General features: G+C 37.9%; 1 protein-coding gene across 4 annotated transcripts in view; it reads right to left on the reverse strand.

Annotated features, from left to right (window-relative positions):
- The window catches only part of rbfox1 (RNA binding fox-1 homolog 1), a 338256-nt gene that overhangs the window by 182777 nt on the left and 133033 nt on the right, over nucleotides 1–22446 (reverse strand). For 3 of the 4 annotated variants that reach the window (XM_042505386.2, XM_088091126.1, XM_088091127.1), the window contains one exon: nucleotides 20903–20937. In XM_042505386.2, the coding sequence (XP_042361320.1) occupies nucleotides 20903–20929 (27 nt within the window). In that variant the 5' untranslated portion in view covers nucleotides 20930–20937. Of the gene's footprint in view, nucleotides 1–14657; nucleotides 14978–20902; nucleotides 20938–22446 lie in introns of those variants that run through there. The other variant, XM_088091128.1, reaches the window with a different exon arrangement.

A 22446-nucleotide genomic window follows, 5' to 3' on the forward strand; every position in this document is an offset into this window, starting at 1 on the left:
GTGGTGTGTGCGGTAATGTGTTCGGCTGGGGAAATGTCTGCCACCGGCTCGATGTGGAGGGAGCTGCTGGCTTGCTGGATTCAGCTGACTCGGGCGCAAACTCCACTGCAACCTCCTCAGCTTACTGCTGCAATTCCAAAAGAATCACATTAAAGGATGCCAATAAGTTTTCAGGAAATTTAAGTCATTTGAGGTCAGTCACAGTGAGCTGGGAGCCGTTTGGCTGCTGGATCTTTGGTTATAGAGCATCTCCTCTGGTTTTCTATCATTTCTCATTCCCGCACAAAGAGAAAAACTGACACTGTATGAATGTTAGGGAATGGGTTAAGTCTAGAGGGTTAGGGTTATATATAATTACAGACCTTGTTACATTTAGATGTTGTTAGAGCAGTTAATAATACAGCATTTCAACAATAATGGATTTTTTGATTGCTGCTTCAGTCAATGAAACTTAACAACCCATTCTCACTCCCAACTCATCAAATACATCCACTCTGTCAGTGCTTTTAGCGTAGCAGTGTGACGCCAAAAGCCATCTTCCACATCCACCTGGAACACAGCTGGATGACGTCAGCTGAGAACACGGTGGACAGAACGTGGCATTTTTTTCTCTTCTTCTGTTTTCTTTTTTTGTTTTGTTTTGTTTAAGTAGGTATTTTTTTTTTTTTTTTTGCTAGCTCTACAAATTTCTAACTTATTTTTAGTCCATGTCTCATATGATAAGGCGGAACTTTGTCTGTCAGAAGACATATGTATTGGTTTCTTTTCATTTATATCGTCTTGAAAGGTAACATGCCACCATACCACAGCACTTTATTAAACTAGTCACATTGCAATTATTCTACACGTTCAATTGATTGCTTAATGCTCAATGTTCCACAGACAAATGCTGAATTTGGAAAAAACTTTTAGTTTTTCTGCAGCATCTACTCAGAACATTTTACAATGTACCAGTTACTCTGCTTTTGATATAAATGTTTCTTGGTGTTCTGCCTTTTGTCGTTTGTTCTTTCTGTTCTCTGTGCTCTCAACATCACTGAAAATGAGGGCTTGCCCCCAATGATTCCTCGAGATTTAAATAAAGGTTAAATGGATAAATCAAAGTTGCTCATTGCCGTCTCTCTATGTTTATGAACAAAATCAAACCAATTAGCTCAGGTTTCAAGGGTTAACAAGCTCAACAACACCAATTTGTTGTTCAGAATTGATCAGTATCAAAATAAAAACACAAAGCGCCTCCTGGATGAAACACCAGTAGCTTTACTAAAAGTGATGGGTGGTAGATGGATCCAACAAACCCCGGACTTTTGGCGGGAGTCTGATGTTCGCCTCTCGTCTGAATGTAATGTTTTTTTGCTGCACCTTACTATGTGCCCAATTCGCCTCATCCTAGCCATTCATGCCAACATGTGTGTTTGTGATATCCCAGAGTTTGTTGCCATGTGCTGTTGTTGCCTAAAGATAACCACGTGCAGCATCATCCCACCATGTGCTTGTGTTGACATCACGGTAGCAGCATCCCAGAACATCAACAGCAGACAGAGAAGGATACTGAGAGCGTAATATGTAGACAAGGAAGTCCACTGAAAAGCAGCAACATGTGATGACTTGGGATGAGAACGTGTTGGCTGGTGGATGCATCAAACAAACATGGACTTTCAACCAGGAGACTGCTTTTTATGTTCCCTGTGAAAGTAAAAGTCATTGGAGTAATGCTGCTTTCCAGATGTTTTCAGAACGCAGGTACGAGAGTTAACTATACAGCCAATATATATAACTATGCAGCTCACCCATGACCTCCCCGGCCAAAGGGTTTGGCTGTCCATGAGGGATATTCTATGGAAGGTGGAGTCCAAAAATTGGCTCCCTTTGGTTTCATGGCTCACTTCCCCATCAACAAGGCTTTATCTGAGTCTTAATTTTCCCCTTGTAGTTTCTTTACATGCAGTTCTAACAGTCGTGTCATTTTAGACCCTGCCACTCCCACCTGACCTGCAGTAACCCCTGTTCCAACTATTCCCCATCACCTGATTGCCCCACCCACCTGCTCAGCTGCTCCCACTGACCCCCTCAGCCCCTGCAATATCTATATGCCCATTTCCACCTGCAGTGCTCGCAGCCAGTACGTTAGGTAACTGCAGCGCTTCATTTGTATACACAAAACACACAGAGAGTGCAGAAAAGTGACCTGGGTTAACTTTGCACTAAAAAAGAAAAACACCAGCAAAGTGCTAGTGCAGGAGGACGGCATGGGAGAGAGCAGGTCAGATAGGGTGAGAGAGAGAGAGAGAGAGAGAGAGAGAGGGGGGGTGGTCAGTGGTGCTCTGGTTCCAGATCCTCTGTGATAAGACAGCAGCATCAGCATTCCTCATCCTCCGCCTCCTCCATCACTCCATCTCAATCTAGCCTCCACTCCATCTCTCTACCTGTATCCCACTGTCTCTGGGTCTTTTTTTCTTGTGTGAACACAGACATGAGCACACACGCACGCATGCGCACACACACACACACACACACACACACACACACACACACACACACACACACACACGGACAGCCCTCTCTGTGGTGAACTAGCTGCTATTGATTGAATCTGAGGAGATGTCTGAGGAGGAGAGTACTGTTCAGGGCATGGGGAATAGACTACCCTCAGCTCTCAGCTAATAGATAGCACAGATTGCCTTGGTGTGTATGTGTGTGTGTGCGTGTGAGAAAGCAAGAGAGAGAGATAGTACAGATTGCCTCGTGCAAGCTGTTAGGCAGAGAAGCCTGTCTTTTCACAGGCTCCATTGACTGAAGCGCAGCGTGGAAACGCTTCAAGCCTGATGATAGGGCCGATAACAGGCCTGATGTGGCTGAATGAGCCCCGCCGGAGCCCAACGAGCAGGGAAATACGATTTGGTAAATAGTGATGGTTACTTGTGTGAGACAAATAGCCCATTTGGTCAATAATCAAGACAGCTGCTGAGCAAAAAAAAGGTAGGAGCCAAAGTGGCTCAAGTAGGACAAAGAGGTTGATCAGGAAATGAAAGACAACACATGCTAGCAGCAGACTGTTGCAAATGATGAAATGTGTTTTTGTCAGAAACAGGTCATGGGCTGGTTTCTTTTGGTAAACATATGTGTCCCTGGAATGTCCTCAATTCAGATCAAGAAACTTATGGTCAAAACTATTAAAATTTACAGATCTTGTGGAGTTTCAAATAATGCTTGAGGGTAAAAATGACCTATTACCAGGATATATTCAGAAATTGTTTAGTGATCTAGTGGGGGGGTTACAATTTAAGGGAAACAAATAATATCAAAAGTTACACTGTTTGTACCAACGGGAAAAGTTTTTTGTATATCAGTCTGTGGAGAAAAACTAAAAATCTATTTTAATGCAGATCTAGAACTATGTTCCATACCAACCATAAACTAATTTAAAATAAAATATAAAAACATGATTTTCATGAGGTACAGGGATGACGAGTGGGTTTGACATCACCAGGTGTTTACAGGGGTTACTCTTTATTTATATGGGTACCTGATTTTTACTTTCATTTTATGTTTATCTTTGTTGTTTTTCTGTTAATAATATTGTAAAATTGTAGATTTTTGGATTTTAGGTAAGTTGGTGTATGCATGTATGTTTAATTAATTCGAGTATAGGTTTAAGTTAGTAAAGGAAGTTGGTTAATTCAAATTTAATGACTTATGGAGAAGGGGTGGGATTAAATATGTTTGTATTTCTTCTCACTTCATCATGTATTTGGTCATTTGTTGTGCTTTATGCTTTTCATTGTCTGTAAATATTTTTTTATTTATTTTTCAGGTTTATATATAGTTCACATAATTGACATTGTGGATGCATTTATTTGTACTTATTCTGCCTATAACAATGCCATAGTTGGTGTTGCTTGCCCTACTGGGCTGTCTTCTAAAGCTTCACAAATCTGTGTTGCTCTGTCCCCAGAGTCCAGCAATGGCACTGGTGAGTAAAATGAGCCAGGATGTATAGAAAAGCCTTTGAAAGAAAAAATCTGTGTAAACTCTCTAGAGCCTGGTACCTTGAATATCTGCTGTACAGACAGCCAACTAAACTTCATATTTAAAAAATAAAAAAAGATGATTAATCAGAGTGAAACATTTAGCTTAATGATTTAGTTTAATTAATTAACTGAGACTGGTGCAATCATTTTTTTTCTACTGACAAAAGCATTGCTCTGTGTACTCTGAGGGAAATTATTTCATGGAAATGCTCAAATTCTGATTATAAAATATTAAACGTTTACTGTAGATAGACTTTTACTGTAACATAAACCAATTTCCCACACTGGTTGATGTCACATTTCGTAATGAAATGAGTCAGCATCACTTTAATGCACCAGAAACCGCAGTGTTATCTGCAGGCTCTATGGGCTGGGCATTTTGTCAGTTCAAGTTCTTACATTTACATGTGTAGAGCTGTGGTTCTCAATCATTTAAATTGTTTATTTTTACTATTAGCCAAATATTAGTAAGAGTCATAAGAGTGACTACTGCATTTTTAATAATCTAAATAATCTAATAATTCTTAGTCATATCTAACAACCAAAATCTCTTCAATGGAGGTCTCTGAAGAGAGGGATCCTTGACATAAAAAAAGGTTAAGAACCACTGCACTAGAGCACCAATTGTGCATTAATCCGCCAACTTGTATCAAAATATGTACTGTTTCCCCTGTTCAAGTAAATCCAGCTAATAATACAGGTGCCAGCTGTTTAAAAAAAAAAAAGATTATATGGCATTTGCAAGTCATTTTTTTAACATGTCTTCATCAGCATATACAGTCAAATAATAACAAAAGATACAGCTTACTGCTACAAATGAATACAATCACCAAAACACAAGACAGGTGTCTTTCTCTCAGAAACAAATGTTACCTACAGTGGGGTCTCATAGACACTTGTGACACAAATTCTTTATGTGTTACATATATGCTGGTAATAGGAAATCAATGCAAACGCAACTATGAGCATCGTTTGTCGTGATGGACATATAAATTACATTTAATAAGAGAGAAAGTCCATGTAGGGCAGGTTTGAGGGTTGGTGCAGCCTGTTATCATTCCAAACTCATAAAATACCACCATAAGATCACAACAACAAAAGCCACATTGTGTTTCAGCATGAAACGAAGCTGGATGTTGTGCCCGCAGGTGAACATGTCGTGGGACAGTACCAGTTACATGTTATCATACGCCGAAGGACAGCTGGACAGCACCTGCCACATCCACATGGCAGGACAACATCAGCTAGAAACCGCCAGTAATGACATAACAATATAGTGGATTGGTCCAACAAACCCTGATTTTCATGTGGGAGTCCAGTGTTCGCTTCCCATCTGAATTTTTTTGTTTGTTTGTTTTTTTTTTACACCTACCCACGTGCCTCCTTTCCTTAATCCTAACCATCCATGTTATCATGTGCATTTGTTGATGTCTCAAGTGTAATATGCAGACACAGTCCAGTCCATTGCAAAGTGGCAACATGTGATAACTTGGGATGAGAATGTGTTAATTGGTGGATGAGTCAAACAAACGTGGACTTTCAATTCGGAAGCCAAAAGTATAAATTAACGTAGTTATGCTCCCTTCCACACTTTGCAGAACACTACTTGCTTTAGGTAACTATGCAGATATGTGCATTTATGTCACTAATGTGTGTAGTTATTTTAGACAAAACCACAATCTTTTTCTTAAGTAAATGACGTAAGTACTGTTTTGTTCTCTAAACAAAACAATTTAACTATCAAACTGACTCTTTGAGAGAGATTTTGCATTTGCACTGCTTTTGTGTTGCCAATATGTAGTTTTGATACATGTCATGTCCACCACCACATAACACCTTGTTCAGAGTTAGTATCCATCTCACATATTTTGGTAAGACTGTGTTATATCCATGCACTACTGCACACATGCACACACAGTGTGAGCTCCTTGTGAAAGTTGCAGGTCAGTGACTGGGCCTCTTCAAAACAACCCTGAATCAAATGCTCTGGGTCCATTTATTGTAAAAATGCTCTGCACTGATTTGTTCTCCACTGAAAAACTCCAGTGTATCCAAACTGTCTTTCCCCCCCTACAGTATCAGCGTGGCACTGTGTTCACTTTGCTGCAGTGGCAGCCATTAATACCCGTCAGCCAGGCTCGCTCCCACATCATATTTCTGCTGTTCTGCTGGAATATATGGAGTGCCTGTTCAGCCAGCACTCAGAAAGCCCTGCATAATTTACTACAAAACAGGAAACGTCATTTGTGTTCTGCACTGGTAGCCCTCTGAGCAAAACCACAGAGCCCAATTTACTCTGCTATACGTTCTACTGCCCATACAAAACCAAAGTCATGTGAGGTTTGATATGATGGTGCAAATGTGTTGGTGAGAGGTCTGTGAAAATGAAACACTTATTGCTTCATTAAAGCTACATGGCTCAGAATGTAGAGAAATGTACCCAGCGGAGACATTTGGCAGGTTCCAGATATGAATGATTGAGAATAGAGTGCAGTGTTTTACAGGGTTTGGTCTAAAATTGTTTGTTTGTTTGACCTCTAAGAGGTGCGTAAATGGGTTTAGAGTATATTATTAATAAGATGCATAAATAATTGACATACCTACTGTGAAGTCAACTATTGTTTTACGGACAGTGGTTTTGAAGCCTACGATTTGGCATTTCTACTGTCACCATGTTGTTTTTTTGGAGCCAGAAGTGACTATATTTGGACAAGCATCTGACACTTGGAGCAAACGGTGGATCCATGGAAGTATGAAGATCTGCAACAACTTCTCAGTCCAAATTCATCACATGGTACCACTCTGTCAGTACCTTCAGCGTCAACCTATGACGTTTTTGGTATCCTTGTGCGTCAGCTGTTTACGCCATGGGATGCCAATACAGTGATGTCGACAAATGCACATGTGATGGCATGAAGCAGTAGAGTTGTTTGCACAATAGCATGTACTGTCACATCGGTTGGGATTAGGCACCAAAGTCACGGATGGTTAGGTTTAGGCAAAAGAGGCACATGGTAAAATCAAGAAGAAAAAGTACACACACATCCACAGGGCACGCGAACTCCAAACTCCTGCACAAAAGTCAATTGTTTGTGGGACCCATCCACCTGCCCTATAAGTGCAATTGGGCTGCTTATGTTACAGGCAGCTTCATTACTTGATGCTGTCCTTCAGTGCTTTGGACGCATGTGACCGGATAACAATGCTACCAGTTCCGTCTGGTCACGTTCTCAAGTGACACAATCCATGCACATTGAGGACACGCCCGCTGGCATTCAGCTGTCTGCCAGTGTATGGTAACAATGCCCCTGGTTCTTTCTGACAGCGTAATCATCTGACACGTCCATGCGCATTGTACGTGGACACAGAAGGTGGCTTTTGGCATCACACTCCAATGCTGAAAGCACTGACAGAGCAGTGCTGTTTGACGAGTTTGGAAAGGAGAACGTGTTGAGATCCAGATACAGCCATGGAGGCAGAGCCGTGTTCATGCCTATGAGAGCTGCTCAGTAGTGCATGAAGCAAAAAAAAAAAAAAGCTCTTTTTCCACAGTTTGAAAGTACCCAGATCTTCCACCAACCATGAGGCTTGCAAACCAGAGACTTACAGTGACGGCGTGCAGCCGAGTGTGCCCAGGTGGGTAACTTCCACTGGCAAAGTGACTGACTTCCAGTTTACCGCTTTGCTAGCTTGAATGGCGGTCTAAAAGCATTCCACCATCCCCTTCACTACGAGATGATAACGTCAGCTCATAAACTATGTCACTTTGGAAATGCTGATAGGACACTTATGAAACACACAAATGTAACATATTTGTTGGTGGAATAAACACAAAACTTGTCATCTAAGCCTATGACCCTTATGTAAGAAACACCACACAAAACAATTCTCTTATTTTTGCTTGTATCCACAGTTTATTTTTATTTTGTTAGTATCCATTGATTTTTAGGATTCACCAATGTTTTTTTGCTTTCTCTTAAATAAGAGAAAATGTTATGAGTGGTCGAGAACACTCATACCAAGATAAGAGAAAAACATCTCATTATCACAGTTCTCAAATTGTTGCCCAGTGCGATGAGAATAAGTTTTATATTTTAGATTTTTAAAAATGAATGAAAACATTTAATGAAATTTAGATAATAGATGTATTTTTGGATCATATTTTAGAGTAATCATAGTGACTGGATTATACATTTCAGGGCTAAAGAAATACTACTATACGTAATGCACTGATCTCAATTAATGTAATTTCAGTTACCGTGCATCCCTCTGCTGACCAGAGCTGCAATGTAACTAAGTACCTATACGTATAAGTATTGTACTTAAGTACAAATCTAAGGAACTTTTATGTTACTGAGTATTTCAATGCATGCCACTTTCCACTTCTACTCTACTACACTTCAGAGGGTAATATTGTACTTTTTACTTTACTACAATCATTTAGTAACTACTTTACAAATTAAGATTTGTGTGCAAAAATCATATAAACGTATACTAGTGCAGTTTTTTCCATTTTTTCATGTATATTTTACTTTTAATACTTGAAAGCATTTACCTGAAAGGTTTTTTTTTGTTTGTTTGTTTGTTTAAAAAAAACATTAAATCAATTACACTACTGCTGAGGTTTTTTTTGGTGTCTTTTTGGTGTCATCTCTCCCGTCTTGTCCATATGCCTTTAGTCTTTATACATGGCACAAAACCTGACCTTATATAGTGTTAAGGCGGTGTGTGCTAACTTATGATCAGTGGGATCATTGAGCATACCTGGTCAGAGCACAGTTGGATGGTTATGAATGTTTGGTGCATCTGGAGATGACATATCTTATATTTTCTCTTACCAGTAAATTGAGAGAAAAACATGATACAAGAGAACCTTGCTGCATGAGGCTCAGTGTGTTTAAATATCCATGATTTGGTGGAGGCTGCATTCATTCAACTAAGTGCAGTGGAGAAACAAAAGAAGAAAAAAGAGATAAAGGATCAGTTAATAGTACTGAAGTGTGTTGACCTTCTCGCTCTCTCGCACATAAAGCCTCACACTCAATGGATTGGAAAAACATTGCCTGTTGACATAATTTAATATATTATATTTCTCTTTGGACGTATTCGGCAAAGCTAATATGTGTTACATAAAGATGGTGTTTTTTTAGAGACAGAATTGGGGTCACAGGTCCAAACTGTTGTCTCATTATATGAGGGCTCTTGTATTAAACCTGGCTGCTTCTGATTGTTTCACATCACTTCAATAATTCTCCTACAATATGAAACTGAAGTCTACCCATCATGAAAAACAACCCAGAATAATTACATTTTAGAGAAAATAATTAATGGAATTCTCCCCTTCAGATGGCTTATAATTTCTGTGCCTGCTGACTCCAGGGCTTTGGCAGAGGGAACATGTTAATTGAGAAATATTAGGCCACCTTTAATGAAAGAAGGCTTGATACTTTTTTTAGTAAGTCCTATCCTCTATGCAGCAGTACACTTCATTTGAAGAGTTCATATTTAATTGAGATTACAGCCCCGGCATAAAGTAGACTGCTGCCCCAGAGAGACCGAAACAAATTTGCAAAAAAGATTCCCCACGCTTTCAAAAGTTCATTGGAATCTGTTTCATGAATGAGGAACCCAACAAATCTATCACATTACCATTGAATTTCCCAAGGGCTCTGTATAAAGTTTTCTTGAAATTGAGAATGCGGCGCATTTCGCTCCGCTTTATTAAGATTCAAACTCTTGCAGCCCCAAAGAAGAGATCATTAAAATCAATATTCAATTTGAAGGCTGCTGCGTGTGATGTGGGGCTGCACTTCATAAAAATGTCAAAAAGATTTAGCTGTGACATACACTGGAGGGACGGCTTGCATTTGTTGATATTGATTTGAAGATATTATAGAGAAAATATCCAGAAGAGGAGTTTTAGCAGCTGCATAATGACAGAGCAATGAAATGGAAGAGCATCTGAACAGAATAAATGGCATTAAGCTACTTCGTGTAATAAATCAGTTGGCGAAATGTAATGAAAGACTCGGCTTAAATAGGAGGTTAAAAATGCAATACAATCCACATCTGCACACATCTGCAACTTTTTCCCCATAAGGAATAAGTATGTAATAAATATTTTAATGAAAACAAGTTGGTAAGTATTTTATTGTTTATTATTATTATTATTATTATTATTATTATTATTATACGTAGAAGTAGTAGTAGTAGTAGTAGAATTTTAGCCTTTGTTATGGCTCAAAAACAAACCTCCATAGAAGGGTGTGAACAGCAGCATCTGCACATTAACCCTTTGAAACCTGGATTGTCATCACAGTTCTTGTGGTGCATTTAGTTGCCTTTCACAGGTATTTAAATTAATGAACCTCGAGCAAACTGGTTTGGTTTCTTCTTGAAACATGGAGAAAAAGGCAATGAGCAGCATAGTAAGAAATGTCCTGCTGATTGCAAGAAATTAGTTGAAATAATTTTGAAAATTCCTTTTTAAAAAAGCTAAGGAAAAACTTTCCCTGTGTTATTTATTTATTTATTTAATTACTTATTTTTACTTTCCACTTTGTTACATCTTTTTGTTTTTTGTTTGTTATAGACAAAACAAAGAAAACAAACTAATTTTCAGGTAATTTTCTTGCACTTTTTACTAATTTCTTGGTAATTTCTGTGTCATTTCCTCCTAAGTGGCTTATTGCCTTCTTCCCATGTTTTTAAGGCCAGTTTTTCCAGGTTACTAAGGCTTAATTCCATATCCAATTTGTTATGATCCAATAAAGTTAGGGACCATGCAAATGAATTAATCACCATTTTTGTCATTTTTACTTTTCTTTACTATATCTTTACCGTATGGGAGCTGGGAGGGACAAATCCAAAATGTACAGCTGTGCCTCATTCTTGGTGCTATTGTGATTATGTAATTATTATTATTATTATATAATGGATGGGACCCAGTTTAGTTCCATTAGCTACACCGCATCATACCACAGCTGGAGAGTTTCAGAGTTGCAGATTTTGAGGATTTGGCCCTTTGTTTTCTTGATAATTGTGCTCAAATCATGAGTAAGTAAGCAGTTTAATTGTTTGTTTTTAGTTTTTCTTCTGGTATTTTTAAAAAATTTTTTTATTTTAGATTTTTTTTAATTATTTAAATTATCCCCTAAACAATTCAGAGAGAAATAATTCAAGACAATGAATGGTGTCACTTGTGGAAATGTGTTGTGCTGTTAGCTACAGACAAAGTTAACACCATTAAAAGTCCAGTTATGAATAACATGGATCTAAGATTTGTGGCTGTTTTTTAGTAATTACATATAAATCACAGCCGTATCCATCCTCATAAAAATATGTTATCCTCAGAAACCTTGGGTCTCTGCTCAACATACAAGAATTGTCTAGAGTGGCGTTGATCGGCTCAGGCGGGATCCAGCTCGCAGTTAGAATTTGGCTGCCTGGTGGAGATTTGCACTCTGGTGAGTACACTTTCCTAGTTTACATTTGTACTTACAGTGAAAAAGTTTGATGCAGGCTGTGAGAGGGAAAAGCTCAGCTTTCATCACACGCCAAATGTTTTTGATGGAGGCCACCAGTGATGCAAGAAAAAAACACGACACAAGATTTCCTGATGCAAGTAAATAATGAGGTGAGGATGAAAAACACCAAAACAGATCAAAAAGTCAAAATAAACACAATGGGCCTTATGCAAGGAACAATACACACACACATTCTCTTTTATTTTTGCTTGCATCCAGGATTTGTTCTTATGTTGTTAGAACCCACTGATTTCTGGTAATCACCGTTTTCTTATTTTTTCTTCTCTCTTAGTTAAAAGAACATTTTACGAGTGGTCCAAAGCACTCGTACCAAGATAAGAGAAAAACATCTCACTTTCACAGGCCACAAATTGTTGTCCAACACAAGGAAAAATAGGTTTTATATTTGAGGAATGTTTAAAAAGTGTATGAATATCGTCTTATTAAATTTAGATCATATTTTAGAATAACTATATCACTGGATAATTGAATTTCAGGGCTAAAGATATCCTACTATACTTGGTGCACTAAGCCCAGTTACTGTAATTTCAGTTACTGTGTGACCCTCTGCTGACCAGAGCCTGAGTGTAACTAATTGCAGTTACTCAAGTATTGTACTTAAGTACAAATCTGAGGAACTTTCATGTTACTTGAGTATTTTAATCCCATGCCACTTTCCACTTCTACTCTACTACACTTCAGAGGAAATTATTGGACTTTTTACTCGACTACTATGATATAACTAGTTTACAAATAAAGATTTTTGCACACACACTAAACATATGAAAATACACAAGTGCAGCTAAAACAGTAAGTAAATCAGCTAGGAAAACAATTGGAAAATATTTCTTTCATCATATAAGTCAGAGAGAGTTGCACGGCATGAGCAGAAAGACAGAGAAAACAACACATTTTTCTTTAACTTAACCCTTTGAAACCTGCTTGACCTCTTCAGACACCTTTTTCAGGTATTTAACCCTTTGAAACCTGAGCTAATAGGTTTGATTTCTTTCAAAAACATGGGAACAAAGGCAATGAGCAACTTGCAAAGAAATGCACCTCAAATTGAAAGAAATTAGCTAATTTAGAAAATTATTTTTTTAAAAGCTAGGGGAAAATGTACAGAAAACTATATCTTCAATTACCATCATTATCTATGTAAAATGATGCTACTGAATTATTATAACTTTTTAAGCACTTTTTTTACAGGTCTTGTCCTTTTTTTAACATTCTGTTTTTTGTGCTTTTTTTGTACTATACTTTTTAGTAATTTCAATTTAGTAAATTTAGTGATTTGCTGATTTCTGGGTCATGTCCTTTTAAGTTGCTCATTGTCTTCTTTCCATGTTTTTTAATTTATTTTATTTTATTTTTTTAAAGAAGTCAAGACAGTTTTCTCAGGTTTAAAAGGGTTAACAACCCTGTTGTGTAATTTATTTCATTATTTTTGATCAATTATGTATATCATATTGCCTTTAATGGTCTGACGGTGCCTACTGCAGTAGTGCCTCGTCTTATGTCGTAAATGGCTAATCATTATGATCATAGCTGATGATCAGTAGCTTTTTAATACAATTCCATCCACTTCTGCCACAACTGAGTCTTACAACTACTGTTCATGCCAACATGGCGTAGCTGTTAAATGCAGTGAGTATGTCGGGTAGCTGCGATGAATGTCCAACATGCCTCAGTCCATTAAAATATGTCGCCATGGCAGCACGCCACTGCACTCTGTAATATCCGCAGGTCAGCATTATAGAGTTTGTCAGACACTCCCATATAACCAGCTCACTGCTGCCACTGTGTTACATCCAACGGAAGCATCACTGCATACTGTACATCTAACACATAGATAGATAGATAGATAGATAGATAGATAGATAGAGAGAAATATTTCAAACATGTAAAACAAATAAAAAGTTAAAAATTAATCCAAATGTCAATAACAAAAATAGGTAATAACCTATCCATAAACAAAAAGGTCCCTCTTTGTCAATAAAGACACTTTTCCACAGCACAAAATACCCCTTTAACACCTGCTAACATCTGGCTTTCTAATGTAATGAGAAAGTGTATAATTATCATCCACACCTGGGTCAAATGACTCTGTAGTAGTCACGGGTATTTATCGTCTTTGGCTCCAATCCACACTGATGCAAACACAATCCCCTGGTGTACACACTAATTTCAGCCCCTTAAACCGGCGAGATGCAAAGATGTGCTGCAACTAATTACCATCCATCTTTGCCCATGCAGCGCTAAAACATCGATCCAAATTAGTCTGCATTGAGTTTGAAAGAGAGATAAAAAGAGGTAACCACTCACAAGATTTTTACAGGCCTCCATCCATGCTGCTTTCTGCTATTCATAAACCTGTTCTCAGGCTTGTCTGTGATGTCGAACAGGAAACACACACAGAAAAAAAAGAAAAAAAACAGAAAAAAAAAACAAACATAAAGGCACACTCGTCTGCTGCAGAGCCGTGTACACAGCTTTGCTCTGCTGGCAATGGGAAAGCAGTCTATTTCTGTGTGGAGTTACCCATGTTTAAAAAACCTACACATGCTTATTTCAGTAGTAAAAGAACCATGACACCCTACCCCTAGACATAAATGTGCAAAAAGGAGGGTCATGGACTAAGCTGTTGAGACAAAGGATGTATTTTGAATGAGCCTTTGACACTGGGACAGACGGACCTGGGAAATAAACCACTAATCTTGTAATTATTGCTTAACCTCCACTTTACCTCCTGAACCAGGTTTGTCCACAACTCCTGACTGACTGATTGTGCTGCTTAACGCAAAAATGTTCATTATTATGTTCATTCATAGAAAGTAAAATATATACAGAAATAGGCATTGATGTATGTCTTAATGGAACAGCAGATAAAACCTTGGTTTGCACCTTCATATGGACTTAACAGGTTCACACAGACAGTTTGGCAAACACTCCTGGATACACTGCAAACCACAATTTCCTTGCAAAGTCGCTTTGATCAAACTGAAACACTTCCTGCAGCATATTTACAACAAATATATAGAAACACAAAAAAGCAGATTACAAACACACACATGGAGTATTCCACACAGATACAACTTACCCACAGATACATCATCATGATTACTGGACAGCTGAATGCCTTCCCCTGCAGCACCGAAAACAGACTCCTCCTTGGCTTTAAACACAAGTTGTGTAACCTACTGCGTCTCCCCCGGTCACCAGCTCACCATCACAGGCAGCGTGTGCCCACTGCTCTTGGATTGGGAAGATGCCTCTGACCCTTTGTTATTTTCCCTTTGACTTCTCTTTCTTCCTCTGCGCTCCTTTTGTGTAAAATCCTGCTTAGCCACCACTTCTCACTGAGTGTGTACTTCAGCACGCGCAAGTGTGTCAGTGTGTGTGTGTGAGGGAGAAAGGGGGAGCCTAATGACTAAATCTACTCTATGCAGCAGGAGGCTACGGTATACCACTGCACAATGAAAGCGAAAGAGGGAGACAGAAGAGGAGAGGTGGAGAAAACCACACACACACACACACACACACACACACACACACACACAAAAGTGTACACTCAGCTGAAGTGTTCTTGTAAATAGCTGTTAGTAGCTCGCTGAATCTCTTTTTGATGTGCGCTACTTGGAGTGTTTCAAACTGAGCTGCTCACATCTTAGAGTAAATACATAAAGGTCTAACAGGGTGAGTAGTGCAGATGATCAGAGAGGACACACACACACACACACTCACACTTAATTAGTGCTGTTAAAAAGTACTGATGTATTGGGGCCCTGATACCCCAGTCAAAAGCACCCAGCTCTGCCTGAGCAGTTGTAATGGATGAAGCTCTTTATTCAATATTTTTTATTTTTTTATTTTCACATTAAAACATTACATTTTTAGAAAACTTGTGATATAAAAGTGTGTTAATGTAAGTATTAAAATGGAAAAGTGTTAGCTGAAATTGTTACCTTATTTATAATAATATTTTTTTTTAAATGTAGGGGCAATTATATATTATATTATATTATATATATTTTTAATACATATTTTCAAAGGACTTTTTTTCTCCAAAAAAGTCTTCACTTCAGGCCCACGTACATACACCAAATTTTCTAGTTTTGTTTCTATCTGTACTTTGAAGGTTTTAACAGAGATATGTATTTATATATCATTCATGGCCTGATTTTTTTAGAAGATTGTATTCCTTTTCATTTTGTATAACTGTTGATGAATTCCTGGAGTTGTGGAGATTTAAAAAAAAACAAAAAAAAAAGATTCTGAAAATAGCTTTATCCAATGTTCAGACTTCTGTTCTGGAAATGTCTTCAGTTTGTACACCAAACATTATAGTTTTGTTTCCATCTGTACTAAAATTTTTCTTATACCATACCTTTACTGTACCTCATGAATCATCATCATTTCTTCAACAAATCAGGAAAATGCTGTATCAGCATGTGAAACTCTCTCTTTCTCACAATTCAGTGTACAAACTCTCTCAGATTCATTTGTTCTTCTCTGATTTACAACAGCCACAAAGACATCCTCCCCGCTCAATGACTGTTTTGCAAGTCTTGACAAGTTTTCCAATTATGATATGTTGGCAAACATTATTGGGCAATCGGTCAAAAAACAAACAAACAAACAAAAAAAAAACTTCTTACTCTTCCAAAACGGCTCAGAGCCATTATTTAATTTCAAGTCTGACCTATTTTACTCATAAAATTTCCTCCTACACAAAAATGAAACAGTAAGTAGGCATGAGATTATATTCATCTGTTATGGAGGCAGCAGTTGGCCATCATTAACAATGCTATTTTACTCACCCCATGTAACCTTTGCAGCCCTCTGCAGCATTATCCAGACAGGATGTGCAAAAGGAACTTCATGAAAACAAACTAAATAGGACACACTTGAGAAATAAGCTTTGCAGCGTGTTGGTTTAGTTTGTGCATTATGCTGAAAGAAAGTTATCAGTTACCTAAAGAAGCAGGGGTGCAAATGAGTTAAAACATATTTGAGTGCAGCCACTGGAACAAAGTTGCATCAGTATGCAAAACATTTTCAGATCTGTCACCTAATGAAGACACTATAAGACAGTCTACACTCTACAATGTGCCCACAGAAGTGTATAGATCTCTGCCCTTGAGGCAAAAAAAAGATTCACTTTTGTCTGAGGTGCCAGTTGGATTGTCTGTACATACTATTCTCACACCTTTTCTTTGGCTAACTGTCTTCTCATATAAACATGCTTTTCACTACTACCAAAATGTTCATGTTTCTCCACTGCAAAGGTTTCAGCTTCACAACATGCATTTAATAGCATTATTTTTTTAAGAAAACCAACTGTATAGTCAGCTATGGAAACATACTAAAAACTAGAACTACTACATAGTGGTTGTATGCATCCGCCAACCAGTCAAGTTGCAGTTTACATCCATGTCTGTTCAGATTTACATGTAGTCATGACAGTAGGCAATGCTTGAAATAGAATGTTGCTGCAAAAAGAAGCAAGGTATTCTAAAATATGGATGCTTCACACACAGTTCAAAGGTTCAACACAGTTTAAAGGTGAGCACCCAAGATTAGGGTCATCAATTCCAACACCAAATCCCCTTATTTTCCTAAGATACAGTGTTGAACAATGGTTAGAAAACTGCTTTTGAAGAACATTATGATGTCACACTGAGGTTGACTTTCGTCCTTTTGGTCACAAAATGTCAGCACTTCATCATTTTATTCTATTAGATGTTTGTGTGAAATGCTGTTGTAGCTAGTGTATGTATTTGCAAGTTATGGCCAAAAATGTGTTTTTTGAAGTCACAATGACTTTTGACCACCAAATTTTAATAAGCTTATCCTAGAGTCAAAGTGGATGTTTGTGCCAAATTTTGTGCCAAATCATTTCAGGCGTTCTTAAGACATCACATTCACAAGAATGAGAAGTCTGCAAGGTCATAATGACCTTAACCATTGACCCTTTCACCACCATATTCTAATTAGCCTATCCATTAGTTCAGGTGGACATTTGTACCAAATTTTAGGCAATTCCCTCAAGGTATTTGTGAAATATTGTATTCACAAGAATGAAACAGATGAGGTCAAAGTGGCCTTAACCTTTTACCTATGGCCACCAAACTCTAATCAGTTTATCCTTGAATTTAAGTGTCCATTTGTGCCACATTTGAAGAAATCATGTAAGGCATTCTTGTGACTAACACACCTAGATAATATGTTAGAGGGATGATTTACTCTGAACTGGACCTGAACTGATCCATGTTGTCACTGTTTGACATGCAACCCATTTGCAGGTTGCTAACTTGTTTGGTGTAACATAATAAAAGAAGGTCCAGTAACAACTAGCTTAAAGGGGGTATATCTCCACCTACTGTGGAGGAATCGAACATACTTCTGACAATAAATTGATTCTCCCCTGGTGCTTGTATACTGGGACGAGGACAGAAGTTCAATTAAATGGTCTATTCGAGCTATAATTGTAGCGCTACTTAACTGTGCATAGAAACATACTGACTGGTTACCAATAAGGTTACCAATCCAGCACATGGCAAGACAGCTGGCAACAGGTTATCAGCTACATTCAATCTTACTAACAAACCCACATCGTACTGTAAGCATGCAAGTTTTTCCCATAAACCTCCAGTTTCCCTGGCACTAGCATTTTTTTTCTCATTGGCAAAAGTACTTTTTACAGTGTATATCTAATTAGGAATTTTACAGTGCCCTTTGGGGGGCCCTTCCCTGTTGGGGGCCCCTAGGCAGTTGCAGACCTTTTGGTTAATGGTAAAGTCTGCACTTCTTTTATCAGCCTGGCTTTAATGGAAAATACATACTGCTTCATAATGTGTCAGAACATCCTCTGAGTGCAATAATTTTGATCCTTTAGGGTTCATGGTATGTCCATAATCAATATACTGTAGGTTAGATGTTGTGCAGAGGTCAGCATAGAAAACATTAATATTTAATAGCACTGATTTGGGTTGCAAAACTGCCACAGTTTAACATGCATCACCTTATAAAATAGTATCTCATGTTTTGATCAAGTTTCAGACTGTGGGTTTCATAGGGTCATGTGTCAAAATTATTTGACACATGAAAAAAATAAGAAACAGTGAACTGAAAAAGCAACATTTTCACATGTAATGGGGTGTATATTGTATATTGGAGTAAATACTGATAAAAGATCCTGCTGTGATTTAAAAAAAAATGTGTTTATGAAAAACTACCCCAAGGGCCAAGTAACCAAACAGAAATAAAGCAAAAAATTGAGAGTCCAGATGCAATCTGTGAGTGTAATCTATTTGCTTCTCATTTCCCCATTATCCTGAAGGAAATACTTGTTAAATTCTTTATGGCTATGGACAATTAAAAAGAAATGAAATCGGCTGGTAGCTGTGTGTAGAGGGGATTGCAATAAGATGCCATGGCATGAATAATAACACCACGGCTGGAAGTTTATTTTTAGACACAAAATGTACCCACAACTTAATGAGAGTTATGCTGCATGGCATCAAAGCCAACACGGGCTGCGCTTGCTGCTGCTGTAACTGCATTTTATTTTTTTTTATTTTATTTTTTTTTTTTAGGTTTATTGGAAAAAATCACTTTTGCTTAACCCAGCAATAAAATACAGAAGTAGACTCAAATTCCCATGAGGCAAGAAGACAGCAAAGAGGCAAGAGCTCTGACTCATTAAGTGTGGATATGAGCTAGCTCTACTCAATCTGCAAGATTTATAATGAGGCTCCCGGTTCACTGCTATTCTCAAGTCTCTTGTCAAGTCAGTAATGAGACCAAAACATGCTCATCATACAGATGCCTCGTACATACCACTTAAATCAATGCGTTCATTCATAAGTGTCTTAGACATGCATGTGCACACACAAACTACAAAGAGAACTACAAGGTCTGTAATCGGAACAATCTGAGATACAACATACTGTACAGTATACACTACTCCCACAAGGCACAGAGATTAACAGACTTGTTTTATGTCATATGTACTGAATGTCAATGGATTATTTATTAAAAGTAACAAGAAACTTGCAATTGTGATTTTGTAATCAAAATGATGTTAAATTTGTTGTGGTGTTTTGGTCAGGGTGCGACCAAAAAAGATCCTGTTTTTCAGCAATAATTAATCAGATTTGCAACATTTGCCTACATGGATAGGTTGCAGGTAGCATTTGGGTATCAAATTTATGTGTGGCCATAGAAACCTATGCAATGTTGGTTTCTTGTTCCAATGGATTTCTGACCTTTTTGAAACTCTATACGTACCTAAGTATCCTGAAATGAGAACAGTCAGAATGACCCAGAGATTTGTTCTTTTCATTATGTTTTTTGGTAATTTCAAATTCCTAAAATGCTGAAATTATCCTGAAATATCCCGGGGTATGCAGTTTATGAAGGTAAAGGTCTGTGACGCTTACAGCCCTCACGCTTAACCCCTCCTACTTACCGTGAGTGCACCACTAATTCTCATCTTTTCAGACGAATAAATACACATTAGAAACCCACAATATGTTTGTATGGGTATGTTTTTCTTACTTAAAAGAGAAACACAACTGTACATCTTTTGATTCAGCCTTCTCTCGCTCACTGAAGACTGACAAGGCTCATTTGTCTTTAACTCATCATAAAACACACTTCAGTCTGACTCAACAGAAACAAAATAAAACTCACCTAAACTGTCTTGGTCACTCTTGTTTGTAATCTAGTTAACAAGTCCACTGTTCCAACAATCACCAGTTCAAGTTTGGTCAAAATAAATCCTTAATTCAAGTTAGATGTAAAACCACATCATTATTCACGACAGTCTCTCCGGCTGTTTACAGTCCTGTAACTTCTCCCTCCACCACTAGGTGTCTCTGTGTCTTTCAGCTCAGCTGCCTGTTCCACCAGTAGAGACCAGAGACTAGGTTCCAGTGGTGGGTGCTGTGCACTACATACCATGAGTTTAATATAGAGAGAAATGCCTGTATTTGTGACGATATTGAAAAACTTACCTGTTATTTCTAAATAGTATACTGGTATACTGTAATACCATGACTAATAACTTAAAGGGGGTAACGCATTTCCTGTACCTTTGATTTCCTCCTTCCTGACCTTTATCTATGTATGACAACTTACTGCATATAGTGCATATTCACACAAATACACACAATGCACGGGAACAATGTAAATGAAGGCACATCTGTATTAAACACATGGGCATTTGCATAAGGAAGTCTACTGTATGTGTGTAGAATTAATTGTGTAGTGTTGTGAAAGTCTATGTGGACACACACAGGTGTTTGCTTACAAATATACCTTCATACAAGCAGGACTTACCCTCAGCTGCTCTTGCTCACAGCTCATTAGTCGGCCTGAAATGTACAAGAGAAGAAACAATTAGCTGTTGACTCTGAAGTGACCACAATCCTTAAAAGCCTCCTTCAGCAGCCATTACCATGGATAAGCACAACTGTATCAAATTATGCCCCGGACCTGATCAAGGCGGTGAGAGCTAAGCGTAAACTGATCTTTACAAAGACTTTAATGTTGCAAACTAACAATTAAGACACTTTCAGTTCATTAATGCTAAGTGTCGGTTTCGCGAGCCTGAAAGAGGAAATAATCAGACTTGAAGCTTCACTAAACACAACATTTGTAAAAAAAAAAAAAAAAAGGTACCTTAATTAGCCTGAATCAGCTGTTCTCTCAACTCAGGCCCCAAACAAGGATTGTCTACTCATATCTTAGCAACCATAACCAGGCACGCCACTGTCACGATTTGGATATCTCAACACAAAGCAGCAATGTGCATAGGGCGGTAGTATGAGAACAGGCTGGCATATCAGAGTTTTTAGAGCTGTTTATTTTTTGTCTGACTTTTGAAACTAATTATAGAAGAACAAAAGTATAAAATGTGGATGAAGGGGTGTGTTTATCTGCTTTAAATGTCCGGTGTGTAGGATTTGGGAGGAAGTCTTGGTAGAAGTAGAATATAATATTCATAACGATGTTTTCATTAGTTTATAATCATCTGAAACCAAGAATTATTGTGAACTTCTTACCTTAGAATTAGCTGTTTAAATCTACATACAGCGTAGGAATATTCATGTTTTTACTTCAGTCACCAGAGTTCTCATACATCAAGTCCAGACTCTGGTTCGGATCTGGATTGGATGGCAAGTCAAGTCAAGTCAGACACAGCCCACACCTGATATTAGGAACACAACATTACCATGTAATTAAATGTATGTTTCTGACTTTAAAAAAAAAGAAAAGAAAAAAGTTTTATACTTATTAATAAATTGTTAGTTTCATAGAATAAAGTTTTTTTGGAGATCGTTACAGCAATCCTGGCCCGAGATTAAGCCTTAAACATAATCGTTTCCCTGTTTGAAATCGTTGTCATTGCAATGTTGACATAAAGTTCAAGAGTCGACTAACAGCCATCGTTTCAAAGATAGCAAGTTAGTTAACGGCTAATGGGCGTTCACATTCTGTCCAACGGGCGCAAGAAAGCGAGACTTCTGTGTCTTTTCTCAGTGTACACTACATCGCCAATACAATGAGGATTTCCTACAATTACAATGTGCACCTGTAAACTCTAATGCTACAGTTGGAGCTGCTTAGGTTCACAAGCAACCATTTGCAGGCAAACAGTGCCATTCTTTTGCACTAGCTTGGAATGTATTTTGAATCTTTCTGACACTTGAATACATGTTGCTTTAGAGTTGTTATAGTTGGTTTAAGAGACAGATTGCAAACAGTGGCATTTTTTCCACTAGGCTTGAATGTATTTGGTTTCAGACTGCCTTAAACTTGAATGTGCGTTGCTTGTAAATAATAAGCAAGTTTAATAAAAGTCATTTGCTTACCACCAATTG

Source organism: Plectropomus leopardus, chromosome 18, assembly GCF_026936395.1.
Source record: "Plectropomus leopardus strain MGB_pleo_1.0 chromosome 18, ASM2693639v1, whole genome shotgun sequence".
NCBI lineage: Eukaryota > Metazoa > Chordata > Actinopteri > Perciformes > Serranidae > Plectropomus > Plectropomus leopardus.